This window comes from Scyliorhinus torazame, chromosome 2 (genome assembly GCF_047496885.1).
Source record: "Scyliorhinus torazame isolate Kashiwa2021f chromosome 2, sScyTor2.1, whole genome shotgun sequence".
NCBI classification, from domain to species: Eukaryota; Metazoa; Chordata; class Chondrichthyes; order Carcharhiniformes; family Scyliorhinidae; genus Scyliorhinus; species Scyliorhinus torazame.
Genome location: NC_092708.1, coordinates 118,273,504 through 118,299,448, shown reverse-complemented (window position 1 = coordinate 118,299,448; position 25,945 = coordinate 118,273,504). Strand labels below are relative to the sequence as shown.

The 25,945-nt window shown below is 42.6% G+C and overlaps 1 protein-coding gene across 2 annotated transcripts in view; it reads right to left on the bottom strand.

Annotated features, from left to right (window-relative positions):
* LOC140391400 (cytoplasmic dynein 1 intermediate chain 2-like) overlaps nucleotides 1-25,945 on the bottom strand; it is a 135,340-nt gene that overhangs the window by 93,173 nt on the left and 16,222 nt on the right. The window contains exons 4-6 of one of the 2 annotated variants that reach the window (XM_072475943.1): nucleotides 17,911-18,049; nucleotides 10,919-10,972; nucleotides 10,178-10,293 (exon numbers count right to left, since the gene is read on the bottom strand). In XM_072475943.1, coding sequence (XP_072332044.1) covers nucleotides 10,178-10,293; nucleotides 10,919-10,972; nucleotides 17,911-18,049 — 309 coding nt within the window. The remainder of the gene's footprint in view (nucleotides 1-10,177; nucleotides 10,294-10,918; nucleotides 10,973-17,910; nucleotides 18,050-25,945) is intronic. The other variant, XM_072475948.1, reaches the window with a different exon arrangement.

The following is a 25,945-nucleotide window of genomic DNA, read 5'->3' as shown; positions in this document are numbered from 1 at the left end:
AACACGCAGTAGCTGATCCTTGAACAAGCCCCACTTATCTAGTGTGCCCAACACTTGCAGCCTACTTCTCCACCTTATCCCCCCCAAGTCACGTCTAATGGCATCATAATTGCCCTTCCCCCAGCTATAACTCTTGCCCTGCGGTGTATACTTATCCCTTTCCATCATTAACGTAAACGTCACCGAATTGTGGTCACTGTCCCCAAAGTGCTCTCCTACCTCCAAATCCAACACCTGGCCTGGTTCATTACCCAAAACCAAATCCAACGTGGCCTCGCCTCTTGTTGGCCTGTCAACATATTGTTTCAGGAAACCCTCCTGCACACACTGTGCAAAAAACGACCCATCTATTGTACTCGAACAAAAAACGACCCATCTATTGTACTTATTATGCTTATATAATATATCAGAAGGTATTACAAGAAGTGTAATCAAAACCCACATAAATGAAATTAAGGAACTTCCGGTGGTGACAGGTAGGAGAAGCTCATTATTAAGGTAGCTCCCGCTATGGTTTTCGTTTTTTAGACTTTTTAAACCCGGTTTGAGGGAATTTGTCATCAAAACTGGCCCATTGTATGGGATAAGGAAAATATGTCAAAATCTATGAAGAAGATTAGTGACAACAAGATTACAAGGGGTAAACCTTTGACGAAGCCAGAAGGTCCGTGAAGCTCAGCAGGAGAGAAGCTGGAGCAAAACTCCAAGGACAGCATTAGAACTTAGTGTTTTCAGATTCTTACAAAGACTTTATTACGATATTGATACTGAAAGCTATGTAAGGTTAGGGTCGATAAACAAGTGCTAAAATAAGTCATAGGCAGAATGTTTTTGGACTTGGGAACAGATCCTAATTGATAAGCACCTAAATTGATTTGGTTACTGAGAAGCCTTTTGACACCAGGAGCTAAAGTAAGTGAGTTCCCTTCACCTAGTTTACAACTTGACTAAATGCTCAGTCATTATAGAAACCCTTCCTTTGAAAGCAAAAAGGATGGCCTTTGTGCGTAGTAAGGGTCATCAACCTCTGACCAGACTATCAGCACTGACAGTCAATTGCATTCAAAATCATGGGAGTTGAAGGCTTTTTGAAATGTTTCATTGGAAATTAAGTGTTCCAATCATGAGCAAGAAGTGATTGACATACCACAATTGCCCAAGCATTTTTGTTTTTGATCTTGGGATATAAGCAAGGCAGTTCTTCATTAGACAATCGTAAGGGCGGGCTGCTTTAAGGATAGAAAAATGTATGTTTGGTGAAGACAAAAATTCAATTTAATTCAGAAAGTAGCTATTATAACAGCAGTTATTAAAATGAATAAGCACTGTTAACGTTTTAAAGTTGCCAGGCATGGTATAAATTTGAGTGTATGCAGTCCAAGTAGAGAGAGACAGATAGAGAGAAGATGAATACAGAACAGGATATTACATTGAAAGAATGCGCCTTCCTTTAACCAGTGTATCATAATAGCAGGAACCATGCAAAGTTAAGCTTTTACGTTCCAAAATATAACAATATGGGAGATGCTACAAAACAGTTTTTGTTAAGTGATAGTATGCATATCTGCAAACATACCACAAAATATCTGGTAACACACCAAATAGCCTCACAAACGTGCTGGTCTTCCGAGGATTTTTTTAAAATTCACTCACCGAGTTTAGACATCAGAAGCAGGGCCAGCATTTATTGCCCATCCCTAATTCCCCTTGAGAAGATGGTGGTGAACTGCCTTCTTGAACGGCACTTTGTGCGGCAAAGGCAATTGCAACAGTTTGTGTGGTGTAGGTACTCCCACAGAGTTACCCAGAGGGGACAGTGTGCGACTCGGAGGGAAATCTGGAGGTGGTGTTTGAGGTCCCATGCACCTGCCGCTCTAGTCATTCCAAGTGGTAGAGGTCACAGATTTAGGAGGTGCTGTCAAAGGAGCCTTGATCAATTATCACAATGCATCACGTGGATGGCATGTACTGCAGCACTAATAGTGATGATGTGGAGATGCCGCCGTTGGACTGGGGTGAGCACAGTAAGAAGTCTTACAACACCAGGTTAAAGTCCAACAGGTTTGTTTCAAACACTAGCTTTCAGAGCACTGCTCCTTCCTCAGGAGCTCCGAAAACTAGTGTTTGAAACAAACCTGTTGGACTTTAACCTGGTGTTGTAAGACTTCTTACTGTGCACTAATAGTGGACAGGTGAGCATTGATCAAGGGGATTGTTTCAACCTGGATGGTGTCAAGCCTTTTGAGCATTGTTGGAGCTGTATTCATTCAGGCAAGTAGGTGGTATTCCATCACATTCCTGAATTGTGCCGTGTAAGTAATAAAATGTAATGGTGTTAGAAGTTGGGTCACTTGCCATAGAATACCCAGCCTGACGACCTCTAGTAGGAACAAAATTTGCCATTACATTTCAGTTACATTTCGGAGCAATGGTGACCCCACAGGACGTTCATAGAATCATAGAAGGAGGCCATTCGGCCCATCGAGTCTGCACCAGCCGTTGGAAAGAGCACCCTATTTAAGCCACGCCTCCACCCTATCCCCCTAACTCAGTAACCCCACCTAGACTTTTGGACACGAAGGGGCAATTTATCATGGCCAATCCACCTAACCTGCACATCTTTGGACAGTGGGAGGAAACTGAAGCACCCAGAGGAAACCCACGCAGACACTGGGAGAGTGGTTGAGGCAGAGCTCCCTGCATCTTTTTAAGGAAAACCACATAAATATTTTAAAATAGGCTATGAGGAGAGTGGGATTCATTTTGGATTGCTCTAGCAAAGAATCGGCACAGATATAATACTGTCACAATTATGATTGATGGTTGGGGATTCAGCAATGGTAATGACATTGAATATCAAGGGCAGGTGGTTGGGCTCTCTCCTGTGGGTGATGACTATTGCCGAGCACTTGTGTGATGCAAATATTATTGCCACTCCGCCAAGCCTGGGTCTTGTTCAGGTCTTGCTGTATGCAGGCACAAATCAGGAATTGACATGGAAACGAGATACGGTGCAATTATCAGCTAACATCTCCATTTCTGACCTTATATTAAAAGGAAGATCATTGATGGAGCAGCTGAAGACAGTTAGGCCCAGGACATTACCCTGAAAAAGCCCTGCAGCAACATCCTGGGCTTAGATGAATGGCCTCCCAACAACTCAATCATTTTCATTTGTGCTGGGTATAACTCCAGCCAGTGGTTAGCTTTCCCCTCAGATAACCACCACCATTGATGATGGAGAAATGAGGGCACAGCAGGTGCTAACTTTGTAAAATAGCAGCACAGATGGTGCACGTAGCCTGCATGTGTCTGAATATTAATGTCAAAGTATCCAATCTACGTCCCACTACATGATGCAAAAATAGACAAATTCAGGATCACCATCATGATCAAATATTCCAGAAACTTCCTAAAAATGGAAAATGTTGGAAATACTCAGATTAGACAGAATCTGTTGTCAGAGAAAAAAGTTTACATTTCAGGTCAATAACCTTTCATCAGAATTGGGAAAAGTTAGAACAGCAATAGGTTTTAAGAAGCTGAAAGGCAATGGGTAGAAACATAACCCAAGGAAAGTTTTGTGATAGGGTGGAAGGCACAAGAAACAGGAATAGGAGTAGACCATATAGCCTGTCGAGCCTGCTCTGTCATTCAATACAATCATGGCTGATCATGGGCTTCAATTTTCCTGCCTGCTTCCCATATCCCTTAATTCCTTGAGACACCAAATATCTGTCTATCCCAGCCTTAAATCCATCCCAACGATGGAGCAACCACAACCCTCAGGGTAGGAAATTCTAAAGATTCACAACCCTCGAGTGAAGCGATTTCTCCTCATCTCAGTCCTAAATGATTTATTTATCCTATTATCCCTTATCCTAAGGCTATGACTCCATGTTTTCGACTTCCCAACTGGCAGAAACAACCTCCCGGCATCTATCCTATCAAACATCCTCAGAATGTTGTAGGTTTTAGTAAGGTCGTCTTTCATTCTTCTAAACTCCAGACAGGGGAGATTAAGTGAGAAAGAGTTGGTGGTACAGGGTCAACCGGAGTGGTCATACGACCAGTAAAGAAAAAGACGAGTCTGGAGGAGGAATGATTAGCAGAATGATGAACAGCTGTCATCTGAATGCAAAGGCAAAAGAAAAATTAGAAAAAGACCAAAATATGCAAAGAATAGGAAACAAAATAGCGGCAGAGATAACAATGTGACATTGTTGAACTAAATGTTGAGTAGAGTTGACTGGAAAGTGCCCAGTTGCAAGATGATGTCCTGTTCCTCAAGCTTGCGTTGAACATCATTTGACGACTGCTGCAGGCTGAGGGTAGAGGGGTCAGTGAGAGAGTAAGTTGAATAATTAAAATGACAGGTGACTGGAAGTTCAAGGTCATGCTTGAGGAGTGAATAGAGGTGTTCCACAAATTGGTTACCAACTCTGCATTTGGTATTCCATGTAGAGCAGACCACAATGTGAGTGGCAAATACAGATATTGTCAATAAGCTTGGATAAAATGAAGATTAAAGAATTGGATGAAAGGGAACTAATAAGTTGCACTGTGGGCTTTTGATATGCGGATTAGCCTAGCAGGAGTGAAAACAGATTTTTACTTATGTAGGAGAACAATAGGGCACCCAATTGCAGGAGTTAAAGATATAGAAGGTAGGAGATCAAGCCGAAAAATAAGAATACTGAAGGAGATAGGAAATGGGTGACCAGGAAATGGGTGTCCATCAGACAGAGGAAGAGTAGGAAGGCAGTGCAGAGGTCCCCTGCGGTCATCTCCCTCCAAAACAGATGTACCGTTTTGGATACTGTTGAGGGAGATGGCTCACCAGGGGAAGGCAGCAGTAGCCAAGTTCATTGCACCGTGGCTGGCTCTGCTGCGCAGAAGGGCAGGAAAAAGAGTGGTAGAGCTATAGTGACCGGGGATTCAATTGTAAAGGCAGGGGACAGGCGTTTCTGCGGACACAAACGAGACTCCAGGAAGGTATGTTGCCTCCCAGGTTCAAGGGTCCTGGATGTCTCAGAGCAGCTGCAGGATATTCTATAGGGGAAGGTTGAAGAGCCAGCTGTCGTGGTGCATATGGGTTAAAAAACGGGATGAAGTCCTACATGCTGAATTTAGGGAGGTAGGAGCTAAACTAAAAAGTAGGACCTCAAAGGTAGTAATCTCGGGATTGATGCCAGTGCCACGTGCTAGTCAGAGTAGGAATGACAGGATAGATAGGATGAATGCGTGGCTTGAGAGATGGTGCAGGAGGGAGGGATTCAGATTTTTGAGACTTTGGAATCGATTCTGGGAGAGGTTGGACAATTACAAATCTGACGGTCTACACCTGGGCAGGACTGGAACCAATGTCCTCGGGGGGTTGTTTGCTAGCGCTGTGGGGGGAGGGTTTCAATTAATGTGGCAGGGGGATGGGAACCAATGCAAGAAGTTGGAGGGGAGTAAAGAGAGATAGAAACAAAAGTCAGTAAGGAGAAAAGTGGAAGGCAGAGAAACAGATTGAACTGCATTTATTCCAATGCAAGAGGCCTAACTGGCAAGGCAGATGAACTCGGGGCACGGATAAATAAATTGGACTGGAATATTACAGCGATTACTGAAACATGGCTAAAGGAGGGGCAGGACTGGCAGCTCAATGTTCCGGGGTACAGATGCTATAGGACAGATAGAACAGGAAAAGAGGGGGAATTGCGTTTTTGATTCGGGACAGTCTCACGGCAGTACAGAGAGAGGATATAGCCGAGGGTTCGCGCATAGAGTCGATATGGGTAGAACTGAAAAATAAGAAGGGTGAGATCACTTTGATAGGACTGTAATACAGGCCCCCAAATAGTCAGCGGGATATTGAGGAGCAAATATGTAAAGGGGTTACAGATGGCTGCCGGAAAAATAAGGTGGTAATAGTTGGGGACTTTAATTTTCCCAACATTAACTGGGACGGCCGTAGCACTAGGGGTTTGGATGGAGAGAAACTTGTTGAGTGTATTCAGGAAGAATTCCTCGTTCAATATGTGGATGACCCGACTAGAGAGGGGGCAAAACTTGACCTCCTCGTGGGGAATAAGAAAGGGCAAGTGACGGAAGTGCTAGTGAGGGATCACTTTGGGACCAGTGACGATAATTCCATTAATTTTAAGATAGCTATGGAGAATGATAGCTCTGGCCCAAAAGTTAAAATTCTAAATTGGGGCAAGGCCAATTTCGAGGTTATTAGGCGGGAACTTTCAAAAGTTGATTGGGAGTCCCTATTTGCAGGCATGGGGACAGCTGATAAGTGGAAGTCTTTCAAAAAGATGTTAACTAAGGTTCAGGGTGAGCACATTCCTCTTCGAGTGAAGGGTAAAGCTGGTAGAAAGAGGGAAACCTGGATGACTCGGGATATTGAGGCCATGGTCAAAAGCAAGAAGGAGGCATATGACATGCATAGGCAGCTGGGATCAAGTATATCCCTTGAAGAGTATAGAGCTTGTCGGAGTAGAGCTAAGAGAGAAATCAGGAGGGCAAAAAGGGGACATGAGTTTGTCTTGGCAGATAAGGCAAAGGAAAATCCAAAGAGCTTTTACAGACACATAAAGGTAAAAGGGTGACTAAGGAGAGGGTAAGGCCTCTTAAGGATAAACAAGGTCATCTATGTGCAGATCCACAAGGGATGGGAGAGATCCTAAATGAATATTTCTCTTCAGTATTTATTGTTGAGAAAGGCACGAATGTTAGGGAAATAAAAAGTGATGTCTTGAGGCATGTATGTATTACAGAGAAGGAGATGCTGGAGGTATTAAAGCGTATCAAGATAGATAAAGCCCCGAGACCTGCCGAAATGTATCCCAGGACGCTGTGGGAGGCTAGGGAGGAAATTGCCGGACCCCTAGCTGAGATATTGGAATCATCGACAGCCACAGGAGAGGTGCCTGAAGATTGGAGAAAAGCAAATGTTGTGCCCTTGTTTAAGAAGGGCTGTAGGAATAAGCCTGGGAACTACAGACCGGTGAGCCTAACTTCTGTTGTGGGTAAATTGTTAGAAGGTATTCTGAGGGACAGGATCTACAAGCATTCAGGCAGGCACGGGCCAATTAGGGAAAGTCAGCATGGATTTGTAAGGGGAAAGTCATGTCTCATGAATTTGATTGAGTTTTTTGAAGGGGTAACCAAGAAGGTAGATGAGGGCAGTGCAGTCGAAGTTTTCTACATGGACCTTAGCAAGGCCTTTGACAAGGTACCGCTTGGTAGGTTGTTGCAAAAGGTTAAATCCCACGGAATCCAGGGTGAGGTGGCCAATTAGATACAAATTGGCTTGGCAACCGAAACCAAACGGTGGTTGTGGAGGGTTGTTTTTCAAACTGGAGGCCTGTGACCAGTGGTGTGCCTCAGGGATCGATGCTGGGTCCACTGTTATTTGTGATTTATATTAATGATTTGGATGAGAATGTAGGAGACATGGTTAGGAAGATTGCAAATGATACCAAGATTGGTGGCATAGTGTACAGTGAAGAAGGTTATAGAAGATTGTAACCGGATCTTGACCAATTGGGCCAGTGGGTCGATCAATGGCAGATGGAGTTTAATTTGGGTAAAATGTGAGGTGATGCATTTTGATAGATCAATTCAGGGCAGGACCTACTCAGTTAATGGTAGGGAGTTGGTGCGAGTTACAGAACAAAGAGATATATGGGTACAGGTTCATAGCTCTTTCAAGGTGAAGTCGCAGGTGGACAGGGTGGTGAAGAAGGCATTCAGCATGCTAGGATTTATTGGTCAGAATATTGAATACAGGAGTTGGGACGTCTTGTTGAAGTTGTACAAGGCTTTGGCAAGACCACACATGGAATACTGTGTTCAGTTCTGGTCACCCCGTTATAGGAAGGATATTGTTAAACTAGAAAGAGTGCAGAAGAGATTTACAAGGGTGCTACCAGGACTTGATGGCCTGAGTTTCAAGGAGAGGCTGAATACGCTGAGACTTTTTTCCCTGGAGCATAGGAGGCTATGAGGTGATCTTAGAGATGTCTAAAGAATAATGAGGAGCATAGATAAGGTAGATAGTCAACATATTTTCCCAAAGGTAGAGGAGTCTAGAACTAGAGGGCATAGATTTAAGGTGAGAGGGGAGAGATACAAAAGGGACCAGAGGGGACATTTTTTCACACAGACGGTGGTGAGCATCTGGAACAAGCTGCCAGAGGCAGTGGTAGAGGCGGGTACAATTTTTTCCTTTAAAAAGTTAGACAGTTACATGGGCTGGGTGGGTAAAGAGGGATATGGATCAAATGCGGACAAATGGAACTAGCTTAGTGATAGAAACTGGGTGGCATGGGCAAGCTGGGCTGAAGGGGGTGTTTCCATACTGTAAACATCTATGACTCTCTCACACTACAGGCCGTGACAGAGGATGATCCTTTGAATATAGAAATTGGTGAGATGAAAGGACAAAGGGAACCCTATCATGGTCCTGGGAGGAAGGGGGAAACAGGAAATGGTACCATCACAATCGTGGGGCTTGTCAACCAGTGTGGGGAAGATCCTCAGTTGAGGAAAAGACCATCAGGCGTCTGTACGGAAGGTTGCAACATCAGAACATATGCAATGGAGAAACTGGGAGAATTGAATGGGTTCTTGCAGGTAGAAAAGTGACAGAGCTTATAATGAATATTTGTTGTTAGGCTATCCCTAGAAATGGATGCAAGTTGATGAGGAAGGGAAGAGAAAAGCCAAAGTTAGACCATGTGAAGGTGACAGAAGGGTGAAAATCAGAAACAAGTTGAAGTTTTCAAGTTTAGGGTGGGAGGAGGAAATGTGACAGATACAAGTCATCATGTAGCGCCCTCCCGCCATTTCAATTCTAAACTTCCCCACTTCTGATGCAAGGTTATTCACCTGAAACCTTAATGGGTTCTTTTCCACAGCTGTGGTCTGCTTGAACTGTTGAATATTCCCATAATTTTCTGTTTTACTTTCAGATTTCCAACATCTTTTTGCTTTTTTAAAAAGTCATAGAAAGCTCTTTTGCCTGTCCCAAAAGTGGAAAGCAAAACATCTGATAATGCTGAATTTCTGACAGCTTCAAAGCAATGAAGAAAAATATCATAAATTCTCTATACTATATGATCCAAGATTTGTCCTTAAATATGAATGGCACACATTGAATGCCTATCATAGACGCACACTGATTGCCTGTGCATGTGGACTGTAAATTTACTTTAAAAACATTTGCGCTCCCTTAAGCCAAATTTCATGATCTTATTAATGTTGCACCTTTTAACAATCTCCTAATGCTATATATTTTCAGAAGGTTCTCAGTGAACAAGGCAATATCATTCCTGGCTTTAGCTCTGCTGATAGGGCTACCACAAATGATGGCAATCCATGGTTTAAAAAAAATGAGTCATCAATGCCCCACAGTAAGACCTGAAATTTTGCATCTTTGTACTCATTTTGAGGATGACAGAAAAACAACGTCCTTTAATTTAAATAAAATTTTTAACATCTATTCAAATGCAAAAAAACTTTTAGTAATTCAAACTGTGGTGCGAAACTCTTTTGGATGGGCTATGAACAAATATTAGATTTCAATGTGCTTGATATGTGGCGTTTCCTATAATAAGTTGAAACAATCCCAAGTTTTCATCACATGGTACAATTACAGAATTGTCTGATTTCATGTCACTACAACTGCCACTACAAAAAAAACTGGATGAATATAAATTTAAAGAGCGACCACAGACTCTACATCTGTACACATACTAAAAATAGTGAATGCTCCACTGCATTTCAAGGGTGCAAGCGCAAGATTCCGATAATGCTGACAAAATGCTCATCGGCATTCATGACCTCCTCCTGTAATGTTATTTTCATATCGCACATTTATTTCAAGCTTTACGCTATACCCTATTAAGCCATAACAACTCCGTCAGGTGCATTTGCCATATATTATGTTCTAGAACATAAATTCTACATTCTTAAATGTTTTAATTTTAATATTTGTCCATACAGTAATCATCCATTAAACAGTACGAGAATTTGCTTATTGAAAAATATTAATTGGAAATTCCCTCCATATGTCAAAGCATTATTGATTAGTGGTGTTTTATGAAAGTAAAAACGTGGTTAATTATTTTTCATACTTTTCCAGTAACATATGTAATATGTGTTTTTACAGTCATCTTACCTTCAGTTTTCTGTGCAATCACCGGAGTTTGTGTTTCCTTTGTATATGTAACAATCTCTCGTGGAGGAAAGTCTACCTGTGTGATTTTTGCCATCTCCAGTTTAATTGCTCCTCGTCTGTCAGCAAATAATTAGGGGAAGAGAGAAAAGAGAGGGGTGAAAGAGAGAGAGAGAGAGGGAGGGAGGGGTGGGGAGAGAGAGAGAGAGAGAGAGAGAGAGAGAGAGAGAGAGAAAAAAAAAAAGAAAATTATTACTGATGTTATAAAATAATCAAATATATACAAAGCAATAGGAAATGCTATGAAAACAAGAAAAATATTTAAAGCAAAGGTGATGGAACTTTTATCCCAAAGTTCTGCATAAATTAATATGTCAGAATTATTATGGGCGGTACAATAGCACAGTGGTTAGCACCGTTGCTTCACAATGCCAGAGACCGGGTTCGATTCCCGGCTTGGGTCACTGTCCGTGCGGAGTCTGCACGTTCTCCCAGTGTCTGCGTGGGTTTCCTCCGGGTGCTCCGGTTTCCTCCCACTAGTACCGAAAGACGTGCTTATTAGGTGATTTGGATATTCTGAATTCTCCCTCAGTGTATCCGAACAGGCGGTGGTGTGGCGCTAGGGGTTTTTCACAGTAACTTCACTGCAGTGTTAATGTAAGCCTACTTGTGACACTAATAAAGATTGTTGTTATTATGTTAATGACTGAAAAAGTACAAGTAGAAGAAATGAGTAGGCAATACCCAAGATCAGCTTGAAGCTGCAGAACTGAAGGATCGGTATCCCAATGAAAGGTCCTGATTGATTGACAAGTCAATCATGCAGCATTATTAAAAAAAGTTTCAATCAGTGATGTTAGTATTGATGCACATTTATTTCAGACAATTACTTTTCCATAAATGAACTTAACCAGTTGAGCACCATTTCCCAGTGGACTATTTAATATGGTGCACAGATGAATAATAATTAAAATCCCATTAATTCCTGTCCAGGAAAGAATGCTATGTCAAATTAAACTAAAATCACTTGAGAAAAATACATTTAAGATAAACATCAGACAGATATTACATAAAATGTATTGCCGTTACAGTTATCTTACGCAGTACAATTAGCAGCTACTTACCTCTAGAGAAGCAACATATGCAGACTAATATGAAAAATAACATTCCGCTAAAGAAACAAGGACTGAGAAAGGATGGAAAGAAAAGACACCACAAAATCCACAGACAGGCCAGACTAAGAATATGTTACAGGCAAGTGTGATGATGAGCAGTTGGATGAAAAGGGAGAAGAGGAAGTTTTCATGTCCAGTTAGCAGTTAAGTTTATGTTTTATTTAAAGAAAAGATTTTCTCTCTGACATATGAAACAAATGACATACACGATAAAGCTCTTCATATACTTTATTAACAGCTCTCAAAAGGAATTTCTTAATTAATTTCCAGTTCTGAAGTATCAGCTTACAAAGTAACTTAAGTCATATTAAAATTAGAGAAGTATGGGTTGGGGTGCCTGGCAAAGGAAGAAAAGTATTAAACACAGAAGAAGGCATATTACAGAAAGATAAGCATTGACTACTTCCAAAAAAGAACAGGATGCTAAATGACTTCTCCAAATGTTAACATGTTTTCCAATTACTGATGTCTACCCCAATCTACTATTTAGTACAATGATTTGAAGAAAGTCTAATATTCTTTCAATTACCAAACACAGTATGCAACTTGGGAGTAACTTAGCCAGACAGCCTTAAACGCGCTCTGGCGGCCCTTAACTCACCCATCCCATATTTCAATTTGTCAGCATAATACTTTTGTTCTGCCTGGTTGTAATATGGGCTTCTAATTCCATAGAATCCATACAGTGCAGAAGGAGATCAGCCCATCAATTCTGCAAAAACCCTCCGAAAGAGCATTCTACCTAGGCTCACTCCCCCACCTTCTACCCATAACCTCACGCATTAATCATGGCTAATCCACCTAACCTGCACATCTTTGGACTGTGGGAGGAAACCGGACCGGCACCTGGAGGAAACCCATGCAAACACGGGGAGAAAGTGCAAATTCCACAGTCACCAAAGGCCTGAATCGAACCTGGGTCCTTGGCGTTGTGAGGCAGTGGTGCGAACCACTGTGCCGCCAGTTTGTTAAATATATCTATTTATACATGTGGACACAAATCTATAGAACTGCATAAACATCTGGTTTTGCTTAAGGGACACAATCGCTGTGTAGTTCTTGTATTAGCAGTTGCTAAAATTATAAATCCATACCTCTTTTCCATGCTTTATACTTGAGCTAAAAAAAAGTGTTTTAACATATATATATATATATCACATATACACTCGGATCCAGCCCAAATGTGCAATATTGTACTGTAGGGTACTAACAGATTGCTTCCATTTAAAAAAAAATGCAAGCATACCGGAAATTGTTACATTTGTTCAGGAACTAAGTTAACACACAACCCCACAGGTAAGGAATATCACTGCTGCTCTACTGGGATTTTAAAAAAAGCAACAGTTGCAAAGTTGTGACACTGATGTAATTATAGGTTAACTACAGCCTCAGGCTTTCGCAAGAATTTCTGTTTTTGCACCGTTGTCATGGCTCTCTTCCCCCATTTTTAAAATATGTACTAGATCGAAGGAACAAGGTAAACTGAATAAATTGCACAATATTATCTGATGCGGGTAACACATCCAATGGTTCTAGCATTGGTTGATCATTGAAAATATTTCTACTATTGGGCATTTTTATTTTTTTCTGTTGACCAGAATCTATTACCTCCACAAATGTTCAATTGGACAGAACACAGTAAAAGTGGATCAACTGCGCCTTTACTTTTAAAGGTGTGAAACTGTCCTATATTTATCACAAATTAGTACTTGTAAATTGAGGGGAAATGGTGGGCATTGTGGTAATGTTACTGAAATAGTAATCCAGAGGCCCAAGCTAATACTATGGGGGAGGGAAATGGAGGGACGATAAGTTCAAATCCCACAACGGCAGTTGGGAAATTTAAATTCAATTAATTAAATTGGGAAGTAAAAAGCTAGTCTCAGTAGTCATGGCCATGAAATTATCAATTGTTTGTGGAAGCAGTTGGCAAATTCTGACTTCCATCACGATCTTTAGCGCCTCCATCATCATGAACATGCCATCTAGTTGGACTGCACTCCTGCTCCATATCAATAGACTCGATAACCAGTGAGATCAAATGCTGTCAGCAGTGGGTTTTCCGCTTGCGAATCACCCTTGATCCTGTGGTTGGAGCTTGGCTGCGGTGTTATGGGGCAAGCACATCAGCTTGACGCTTGAGGCCAACATGTCATGGTGAGCAGCAGAGCATGATGGCAATAACCTTTCTTTTCTTTCACTGATATGTTTTGTCCACTTTCCTGATCCATGCCTCAAAAATGCTGGAAGCAGTTTTGCAGCCTTGTCCTTTGCCAAGCAATGTGGCCTCTTGGACCTACGTATCGTAAGATGCAGCAGCCTTTTGGTGTCTTTGCAATTTCACTGTACCTTAATGTTCCCTACCATCTATCTATTAATATCCTTTGCACCTTGGTATCCCTCTCTAGTATTACCTTGTGGTTCCCACACTCCTGCCAAATTAGTTTAAATCTTTCCAATAGCACAGCAAATCACCCTGCAAAGAAATTGGTCACAGCTCTGTTAAGGTGCAATCCATGCAGGTCCATCTCCCCCACAACTGATTCCCACATGCCAAGAATCTAAAGTTCACTATCCTGCACTATCTTTCCATAAGAATATAGGAGCAGACATAGGCCATTTAGCCTGTCAAGCCTGTTCCGCCATTCAAAGAAATCACAGATGATTAGCCATCTCTACATAATATTCGCCTATAATCCCCTTAATACATAACAAACAGAGATGTAGAGGAAAGGATTGCAAAGATGATTCTGGATAGGAGCGAAAGCAACAGGGTAGTTGTTATGGGGGACTTTAACTTTCCAAATATTGACTGGAAACGCTATAGTTCGAGTACATTCGAGTACATTAGATGGGTCAGTTTTTGTCCAATGTGTGCAGGAGGGTTTCCCGACACAGTATGTAGATAGGCCAACGAGAGGCGAGGCCATATTGGATTTGGTACTGGGTAATGAACCAGGACAGGTGTTAGATTTGGAGGTAGGTGAGCACTTTGGTGATAGTGACCACAATTCGATTACGTTTACTTTAGTGATGGAAAGGGATAGGTATATACCGCAGGGCAAGAGTTATATCTGGGGGAAAGGCAATTATGATGCGATGAGGCAAGACTTAGGATACATCGGATGGAGAGGAAAACTGCAGGGGATGGGCACAATGGAAATGTGGAGCTTGTTCAAGGAACAGCTACTGCGTGGCCTTAATAAGTATGTACCTGTCAGGCAGCGAGGAAGTGGTCAAGTGAGGGAACCGTGGTTTACTAAAGCAGTCGAAACACTTGTCAAGAGGAAGAAGGAGACTTATGTAAAGATGAGACATGAAGGTTCAGTTAGGGCGCTCGAGAGTGACAAGTCAGCGAGGAAGGACCTAAAGAGAGAGCTAAGAAGAGCCAGGAGGGGACATGAGAAGTCTTTGGCAGGTAGGATCAAGGATAGCCCTAAAGCTTTCTATCGATATGTCAGGAATAAAAGAATGACTAGGGTAAGAGTAGGGCCAGTCAAGGATAGTAGTGGGAAGTTGTGCTTGGAGTCCGAAGAGATAGGAGAGGTGCAAAATGAATATTTTTCGTCAGTATCCACACAGGAAAAAGACAATGTTGTCGAGGAGAATACTGAGATTCAGGCTACTAGACTAGAAGGGATTGAGGTTCATAAGGAGGAGGTGTTAGCAATTCTGGAAAGTGTGAAAATAGGTAAGTCACCTGGGCCGGATGGGATTTATCCTAGGATTCTCTGGGAAGCTAGGGAGGAGATTGCTGAGCCTTTGGCATTGATCTTTAAGTCATCTTTGTCTACAGGAATAGTGCCAGAGGACTGGAGGATAGCAAATGTTGTCCCCTTGTTCAAGAAGGGGAGTAGAGATAACCCCGGTAACTATAGACCAGTGAGCCTTACTTATGTTGTGGGAAAAATCTTGGAAAGGTTTATAAGAGATAGGATGTATAATCATCTGGAAAGGAATAATTTGATTAGAGATAGTCAACACGGTTTTGTGAAGAGTAGGTCGTGCCTCACAAACCTTATAGAGTTCTTTGAGAAGGTGACCAAACAGGTGGATGAGGGTAAAGCAGTTGATGTGGTGTATATGGATTTCAGTAAAGTGTTTGATAAGGTTCCCCATGGTAGGCTACTGCAGAAAATACGGAGGCATGGGATTCAGAGTGATTTAGCAGTTTGGATCAGAAATTGGCTAGCTGGAAGAAGACAAAGGGTGGTGGTTGATGGGAAATGTTCAGTCTGGAGTCCAGTTACTAGTGGTGTACCACAAGGATCTGTTTTTGGGCCACTGCTGTTTGTCATTTTTATAAATGACCTGGAGGAGGGCGTAGAAGGATGGGTGAGCAAATTTGCAGATGACACTTAAGTCGGTGGAGTTGTGGACAGTGCGGAAGGATGTTACAAGTTACAGAGGGGCATAGATAAGCTGCAGCGCTGGGCTGAGAGGTGGCAAATGGAGTTTAATGCAGAAAAGTGAGAGGTGATTCATTTTGGAAGGAATAACAGGAAGACAAGAGTACTGGGCTAATGGTAAGATTCTTGGCAATGTGGATGAGCAGAGAGATCTCGGTGTCCATGTACATAGATCCCTGAAAGTTGCCACCCAGGTTGAGCAGGTTGTTAATAAGGCGTACGGTGTGTTAGCTTTTATTGGTAGACGGGTTGAGTTTAGGAGCCATGAGGTCACGTTGCAGCTATACAACACTCTGGTGCGGCCGCATTTGGAGTATTGCGTGCAATTCTGGTCGCCGCATTATAGGAAGGATGTGGAAGCATTGGAAAGGGTGCAGAGGAGATTTACCAGAATGTTGCCTGGTATGGAGGCAAGATTTTATGAGGAAAGGCTGAGGGACTTGAGGCTGTTTTCGTTAGAGAGAAGAAGGTTAAGAGGTGACTTAATTGAGGCATACAAGATGATCAGAGGATTGGATAGGGTGGACAGTGAGAGCCTTTTTCCTCGGATGGTGATGTCTAGCACGAGGGGACATACCTTTAAATTGAGGGGAGATAGATATAAGACAGATCTCAGAGAGTAGTACGGGCGTGGAATACCCTGCCTGCAACAGTAGTGGACTCGCCAACGCTAAGGACATTCAAATGGTCATTGGATAGACATATGGACAATAAGGGAATAGTGTAGATGGGCTTTAGAGTGGTTTCACAGGTCGGCGCAACATCGAGGGCCGAAGGGCCTGTACTGCGCTGTAATGTTCTATGTTCTATAGTTTATTTGTCCTCCTCCCAAATTCAATAAACAGACTTTTGCATTGAATCGGAGCCCAAATAAATTTATTCAGCATTCAAAACCTTCAGACAAAGCATTCTGGCAACCCTTGTAATGGCTCTACACCAATAATGTAACTGGTATGGAGTGATCCATTTCTGCTTGGATTCTGCTGACGAGTTGAAGTAAATGATCTTGCATGAAAGAATACAAGGACAATATAATCTAACCTACTTCTGTGGAAAGATTGAAATGTATTTCCTGTTATTGAATTAGAATGAAAAGTGGCTAAATAAAGATATAATCTTTTCAAAATTAACTAGTAAAGAGCATGGCTTTCAGGACTTGAGACAACATACCTACTTTATAGCAACATTTTGTGTGCATGTAAAGTGTGCACAAACAAGGAAGGTTCTACCTATTTGGTGTGTTGACTATTCTTTTTTTAAATAAATTTAGATTATCCAATTATTTTTTCCAATTAAGGGGCAATTTAGTGTGGCCAATCCACCTACTCTGCACATTTTTGGGTTGTGGGGGCGAAACCCACGCAAACATGGGGAGAATGTGCAAACTCCACACGGACAGTGACCCAGAGCCGGGATCGAACCTGGGACCTCAGTGCCGTGAGGGTGTTGACTATTCTTAAGTGAAAAAGAACGCACACTTCATAAAAAAGTTCCCTTTACCTACAAAGAAATATACCAATGCACACCACCACAAAGTCGTATTCTTCATTCTGACTTGAGCAATTTAGAATTAGTGATCTAAAACTACCAAGAGAAGGAAGGATGTCGAAGGCAGCATGCAAATGACAGAATGTGAATATTTTATTTTGGTAACAAAAGGTTCATCCTAACAAGTTTAATGATGCAGACTGAACATTAATGGCAATATGCAATTAAAATTTCTTTCAAATGCAAAATATAACAATGAGGAATTATCTACATAGCACCATGGAATAAAAGAGATTTAGTTCCCAACTCAAGATCCCAATTTGCCTCATCATTGCAAGATGATGTCAAGTAAGGAAGGCACGTTACCACATGTGAAGGAGGAAAAGGAAACATAAATATTGAAAAGAATGTAGGCATAAGGCTAAGCATCATGTGCCATGCAGCAGCTGACTGGGTTGAAGAAATAGGTAGCCTCTGAAAACTGTAAAAAGGAGGAAAAAGGATGAAAGTATACACATTTGATGAGAAAGGGTACCTACACATCAAAATGCAACATTTACATATTTTGGGACAGTGAAATGATAAAATCCATGCACTCAGCCAAAATTACACACTGTACAGGTACTAGACAAAATACAAAGTAAAATATAATAAGCAGTCATACCTTGCCCCAAGAGTGCAATCAGCAGAATCCTGGCTTCCAGCTTCACTTGGTGTACTCACCGATTTTGAGGGAGGAGATGTAGGGGGGACTAAATAGTGAAACAGACAGGTATCTGCTGTTACTACCCGTAGTGGATGCACTGGTAATGATGTTTCAAAATTAATTTAACATGAAATATTGAATAAAACAAATATGATGGCATGAAAGAAAAATACATGAATGAAATGAAATTTAAAAGAGAAAAAAGGAAAAGGCAAAGTTAAATTCCATGCTCTGCTTTCATGCATTTTACAATGTATGCAATCAGTCTGTGGATGAAGTAGATTTGGAATCATGTATGTGCTTTAGTCATGCCTTTCCTGAATGAAAAACAACAGTATTCTGCTGGCTTTCAACAGGCCTAAACATGCACTATCCCTTTTGCTGATTTATACAGATAGTCATGGACCAAAAATATTCCACGGCATTTATACTGAAACCAAAGTACTTTGTCCCCCTTAATAAAGAAAAATAACAATATCCAGCCCCGATAATAGATCCATCTGCAAATTTATGAAAATAAAAACTAGACACGGTATCGTAAACTATATCTGTTTAGGAAGCATATTAAGAATCATTTGCAAGTCAGAGAAAAGGGATAATGTTATTTTATTAGGCTAATGTGTCTTCAGCAATTCGGGAAATTGAAACACAACAGGTACCATAAATGTGATGCTTTGTTTACAACTTGATGAATAATAGAAGTAAAATGTGATACAATAAAACAACTCAAAATTGTACCATCAAGAACAATTTGCATATTAATACAGAAACTATGATGGTACATGCAAAAAAAATTCATAAAATTACATCAGGAAGTCTGGGTGGCAAGCTTCTAAATGTCAAGAATAGTTTTGTTTTTTTAAACTTATTTCACCACAAAACAGCGCAAAAACAGGCCATTTGGTAAAACCAGTCCATTCTGGCTTTGAGGTATAGATATTTATTGCCACATTCATTTCCAGCAAGGTTACACTGATAAACTCCTGATATTGCACATAAGAGGCTACATTTGGAATACATATGAAAATCTAGGAACAAAAACCTATTTTTATGAAGTTCATGTACATTTTGAAAATTTAACCTGCATAATGTAACAAAGCAAAAAGATAAGTAAAATAAATTAAAATCAACTCATTACATATTGTAACTTTTGATTAATAACATTGGTGGTGAGGGGCTAGAAGCACTTTTACTGCTCTGCCCATTTGTGAATGGATATGGCCTTCAATGAGAATGTTAAATACCTGTATAACTAAGCAAGTTTGAACCATACCATTTCACTCTAAATAAAAATTGGTTTTTATTTTTTACATTGGCCATCTGGAGATCAAAATTATTAATTTGCATCATATCAGATATATCTGTAAAGCAGAATAAAGTCCCATGGTTTTGCTCATGCTAACTCTGAATAATGGAAAGCAAAGTCTCAGTACCAGGGAACATCAAGGCAATGAATTTCCAAAGAGGCAGTTCACACTAAGTATTGCCCCTACAAATCAGGTTGCCACAGAACTGAAACAAGCCTTAACCAAGTTACAATCTCTGTCACTCTGTGTACAGAGCACTATCCCTCCTCATTCTTCTTGACCATTCTGCAGCCTTTGAATACACCATATCCTCCAATACTTCTGGCTCTGCGGCCTAGCTGAAAGGAACTGCCCTAGTTTGGCTCCATTCTTATTTATCTAGTTATACCTGGATGGATCTTTTGACCCCTTCGACTTCTTGTACACACGCTGCCATTCGGCCACATCATCACAGAAATGAAGTCAGATTTCATATGTACAATGACAATGCACAATTCTCCCTCAGCACCACTTTGCTTAAGCCCAAAATTTCACAATTAAACATTGGGAACATCAAAGGCACTGGGCGTGATTCCTCGACCGCATTGTGCCCAGTGTGGCTCACAGCGCGCCAGATGAATAGTGGGAGAGAGCAAAAATCAAGATTCGTGCTAGGCACGAACCATTTTACAATTCACCCAGCCTGCACCCGATGGCGAGTTCCAGATCATGGCCAATATCATTAACCCTAATTTTCATTCACTTCAATCTCATTAACAAGATTGATGATGAATGTAGTGGCCTCCCAGGAATTACCTGACTTCGCAATGGGAATCACGGCAGTCTACATTCCACCCCAGGCGGAAGTCAAGAAGGTGCTTGATAAGTTGTACACCGCTACAAATAACAAAGAAACAGAATACCCGGAGGCCTTGTTCATCGTGGCCAGGGACTTCAAGGCCAACCGCAACAGTGTACTGCCAAATATTCGGCAACACATATCCTGTCCCACCAGGGGCGCCAACATCTTTGACCACGGCTACACAAACATCAAGGGCACCTACCGATCCTTCCCCCGACCACACTTGGTAAAATCGGACCATAAGACGGCGCTCCTTCTCCCGGCATACAAAGAACAATACAGCACAGGAACAGGCCCTTCGGCTCTCCAAGCCTGCGCCGACCATGGTACCTGCCTAAAGTAAAACCATATGCACTTACGGAGTCCGTATCCTTACATTCCCACCCTATTCATATATTTGTCTAGATGCCCCTTAAATGCCGCTATCGTACCTGCTCCCACCACCTTCCCAGGTAGCATATTCCATATATTTACCATCCTTTGTGTAAAAAGCTTGCCTCGCACACCTGTTCTAAGCTTTTCCCCCACACTTTAAACCTATGTCTCCTAGTACTTGACTTTCTGACCTTGACTCTTGATAAGTGCATCTAACTATCCACTCTGTCCATGCCACTCAGTCTTGTAGCCCTCTATCAGGTCGCCTCTCAACCTCCATCGTTCCAGTGAGAACAGACCGAGTTTATCTAACCTCTCCTCATAGCTAATGCCCTCCATACCAGGCAACATCCTAGTAAACCACTTCTGTACCCTCTCCAAAGCATCCACATCCTTCTGGTAATGTGGTGACCAGAATTATACACAATATTCCAAATGAGGCCTAACTAAGGTCCTGTACAGCTGAAACATGACTTGCCAATTTTTATATTCAATGCCCCGGCCGATGAAGGCCAGCATGCTGTATGCCTTCTTGACCACCTTATCCACATGCGTTGCCACTTTCAATAATTGGTGGGCATGCACTTCCAGATCTCTCTGCCTGTCAGTACTCGCAAGAGTTCTACCAGTTACTGTGTAATTCTTACATGCATAGGACCTTCCAAAGTACATGACCTCACACTTGTCCGGATTAAACTCCATCTGCCATTTCTCCGCCCAAGACTCCAACCAGTTTATATCTTGCTGTATCCTCTGACAATCCTCTTCACTATCCGCAACTCCACCAATGTTTGTGTAGTCTGCGAACTTACCAGCCACATTTTCTTCCAAATCATTTGTATACACTGTGAACAACAAAGTGTCCCAGAACTGACCCGTGGAATGCCGCTAGTCATTGCCTTCCATTCAGAAAAGCGCCCTTCTGCTGCTACCTCGGTCTTCTGTGCCAAAGCCAGTTCTGTATCCAACTTGCCAGCTCTCCTCTAATCCATGTGACTTCACCTTTTGTACCATTCTACCATGAAGTACCTTGTCAAAGGATTTACTGAAGTCCATATACTACACCCACTGCCTTTCCCTCATCCATCAATCTATCATCTTTGTCACTTCCTTGAAAAACTCGATCAAATTAGTGAGGCAGGACCGCCCCTCCACAAAACCATGCTGTCCATCACTAATAAGTCCATTTGTTTCCAAATGTGAGTAAATCCTATCTCTAAGAATGTTTTCCAATAATTTCCCTACCACTGACATAAGGCTCACCGGCCTATAATTTCCTGGATTTTCCGTGCTGCCCTTCTTAAACAATGGAACAACATTGGCTACTCTCCAGTCCTCTGGAACTTTACCTGTAGCCAATGAGGCCCCAGCAATTTCCTCCCTTGCCTCCCTCAGTATTCTGGGGTAGATAACATCAGGCCCTGGGGACTTATCTACTTTAATGCTTTTTAAGATGCCCAACACCTCCTCTTTATTAATATCAACATAACTCCGAATATCTACACACTCTACCTATACTCCTCATCCACCAAGTCCTTCTCTTTGGTGAATACTGAAGCAAAGTATTCATTTACTATCTCTCCCGTTTCCTCTGGTTCCATCCATAGATTCCCTCCAATATCCTTGAATGGACCAACCCTTTCTCTGGCTATCCTCTTGCTCTTTAAAGATGTATAAAACACCTGAGGATTTTCCTAAATCCTTTTTGCCAACAATATTTCATGACCCCTTTTAGCCTTCCTAACTCCAGAAACTTAAGCAGGACAATCGGGTTAAGAAGGTCGTGCAATGCTGATCCGAGGCAACAGAAGCGCTCCTACGCAGCTGTTTGGAGTAGTGGACTGGTCCATGTTCAAGAACTCAGCGGCCAACCTAAACGAGTATGCACCACCATCACAGACTTCAAGAAGGTAGTACATACGTTCTCCAACTGGAAACCATGGTTTAATCGGGAGATTCACTCCTTACTGGAGGCCAGGTCTGAGGCGTTCAAGACAGGTGATCCTGACCTATACGAGAAATCCAGGTCTGACCTCTGCAAAGCCATCAGGGATGCCAGGAGACAATACCAGACTACGCTAGAGTGCCAGACTAACAACACAAACTCTCATTGATTGTGGCAAGGCTTACACAATATAACGGGCTACAAAGCAAAGCCGAATAGTATCTCTGTCAACAGAGCACCATTCCCCAATGAAGTCAATACATTCTATGCTCGTTTTGAGCAGCATACCTACCGTCACAGCCTCAGAACTTAGATTGGTCTTCTCAAAAGTGAATCCATGGAAAGCAACCAGTCCTGACAGAGTCCCCTGCACTCAGATCCTGCGCGGAACAACTAGCAAGTGTGTTTGCAGACATTTTTAACCTCTCCCTACTCTGTGCCAAGGTTCCCACCTGCTTGAAGACGACCACTATCATACTGGTGCCAAAGAAAAACCAGGCAACATGCCTCAACGACTACCGACCGGTGGCCCTGACATCTATTGTTATGAAGTGCTTCGAGAGATTAGTCACATCAACTCCCACCTCCCAGATTGCCTTGAACCACTGCAATTTGCATACCGCCACAACCAGCCCACAGCAGATGTCATCTCCCGGCCCTACACTCATCTCTGGAGCACCTCGACAACAAGGCCACCTACATCAGACTCCTGTTCATTGTCTACAGCTCCACCTTCAACACCATAATCCCAGTCAAGCTCATATCCAAACTCCAAAACCTAGGACTCAGCTCCTCCCTCTGCAACTTGTACCTCGAGTTCCTGGCCCACAGACTGCAAGGACAAACAGCAGCACCTCCTCCACGATAGACCTCAGTACCAGGGCCCCACGAGGCTGCATACTTAGCCCCCTACTATACTACTTATATACACGACTGAGTGGTAAAATTCAGCTACAACTCCATCTCCAAGTTTGCAGATGACACGACCGTAGTGGGACATAACAAAGAAGAAAAGTACAGCCTTGGAACAGGCCCTTCGGCCCTCCAAGCCCGTGCTGACCATGCTGCCCAACTAAACTACAATCTTCTACACTTCCTGGGTCTGTATCCCTCTATTCCCATCCTATTCATGTATTTGTCAAGACGCCCCTTAAATGTCACTATCATCCCTGCTTCCACCTCCTCCTCCAGTAGCGAGTTCCAGGCACCCACTACCCTCTGTGTAAAAAAACTTGCCTTGTACATCTCCTCCAAACTTTGCCCCTCGCACCTTTAACCTATGCCCCCTAGTAATTGACCCCTCTACCCTGGGGAAAAGCCTCTGACTATCCACTCTGTCTATGCCCCTCATAATTTTGTAGACCTCTATCAGGTCACCCCTCAACCTCCATCGTTCCAGTGAGAACAAAGCGAGTTTCTTCAACCGCTCCTCATAGCTAATGCCCTCCATACCAGGCAACATCCTGGTAAATCTCTTCTGCACCCTTGCTAAAGCTCCACATCCTTCTGGTAGTGTGGCGACCAGAATTGAACACTATACTCCAAGTGTGGCCTAACGAAGGTCCAATACAGCTGCAACATGACTTGCCAATTCTTAGACTCAATGTCCCGGCCAATGAAGGCAAGCATGCAGTATGCCTTCTTGACTACCTTCTCCACCTGTGTTGCCCCTTTCAGTGACCTGTGGACCTGCACACTTAGATCTCTCTGACTTTCAATACTCTTGAGGGTTCTACCATTCACTGTATATTCCCTACCTGCATTAGATCTTCCAAAATGCATTACCTCACATTTGTCCGGATTAAACTCCATCTGCCATCTCTCCGCCCAAGTCTCCAAACGATCTAAATCCTGCTGTATCCTCTGACAGTCCTCATCGCTATCCGCAATTCCACCAACCTTTGTATCGTTAGCAAACTTACTAATCAGACCAGTTATATTTTCCTCCAAATCATTTGTATATACACTACAAACAGCAACGGTCCCAGCACTGATCCCTGCGGAACACCACTAGTCACAGCCATCCAATTAGAAAAGCACCCTTCCATTGCCACTCTCTGCCTTCTATGACCTAGCCAGTTCTGTATCCACCTTGCCAGCTCACCCCTGATACTTCACCTTTTGTACCAGTCTACCATGAGGGACCTTGTCAAAGGCCTTACTGAAGTCCATATAGACAACATCCACTGCCCTACCTGCATCCATCATCTTAGTGACCTCCTCGAAAAACTCTATCAAGTTAGTGAGACACGACCTCCCCTTCACAAAACCGTGCTGCCTCTCGCTAATACGTCCATTTGCTTCCAAATGGGAGTAGATCCTGTCTCGAAGAATTCTCTCCAGTAATTTCCCTACCATTGATGCAAGGCTCACTGACCTGTAGTTCCCTGGATTATCCTTGCTACCCTTCTTAAACAAAGGAACAACGTTGGCTATTCTCCAGTCCTCCGGGACATCACCTGAAGACAGTGAGGATCCAAAGATTTCTGTCAAGGTCAAGGCCTCAGCAATTTCCTCTCTAGTCTCCTTCAGGATTCTGGGGTAAATCTACCTTAATATTTTTCAAGACGCCCAACACCTCACCTTTTTGGATCTCAATGTGACCCAGGCTATCAACACACCCTTCTCCAGACTCAACATCCACCAATTCCTTCTCTTTGGTGAACACTGATGCAAAGTATTCATTTAGTACCTCGCCCATTTCCTCTGGCTCCACACACAGATTCCCTTGCCTATCCTTCAGTGGGCCAACCCTTTCTCTGGCTACCCTCTTACTTTTTATGTACGTGTAAAAAGCCTTGGGATTTTCCTTAACCCTATTTGCCAATGACTTTTCGTGACCCCTTCTAGCCCTCCTGACTCCTTGCTTAAGTTCCTTCCTACTTTCCTTATATTCCACACAGGCTTCGTCTGTTCCCAGCCTTCTAGCCCTGACAAATGCCTCCTTTTTTTTTTTTTGACGAGGCCTACAATATCTCTCGTTATCCAAGGTTCCCGAAATTTGCCATATTTATCCTTCTTCCTCACAGGAACATGCGGGACCTGAATTCCTTTCAACTGACACTTGAAAGCCTCCCACATGTCAGATGCTGATTTACCCTCAAACATCCGCCCCCAATCTAGGTTCTTCAGTTCCCGCCTAATATTGTTATAAAGCCTTCCCCCAATTTAACACATTCACCCTAGGACCACTCTTACTGAATTGTGGTCACTCTTCCCGAAATGCTCCCCTACTGAAACTTCTACCACCTGGCCAAGCTCATTCCCCAATACCAAGTCCAGTACAGCCCCTTCCCTAGTTGGACTGTCTACATATTGTTTTAAGAAGCCTTCCTGGATGCTCCTTACAAACTCTGCCCCGTCAAAGCCTCCCATCACAACAACCCTGTTGTTTTTACTCTTTTCCAAAATATGTCTACCTATCTGCTCCTCTATCTCCCGCTGGCTGTTGGGAGGCCTGTAGTAAACCCCCAACATTGTGACTGCACTCTTCTTATTCCTGATCTCTACCCATATAGCCTCACT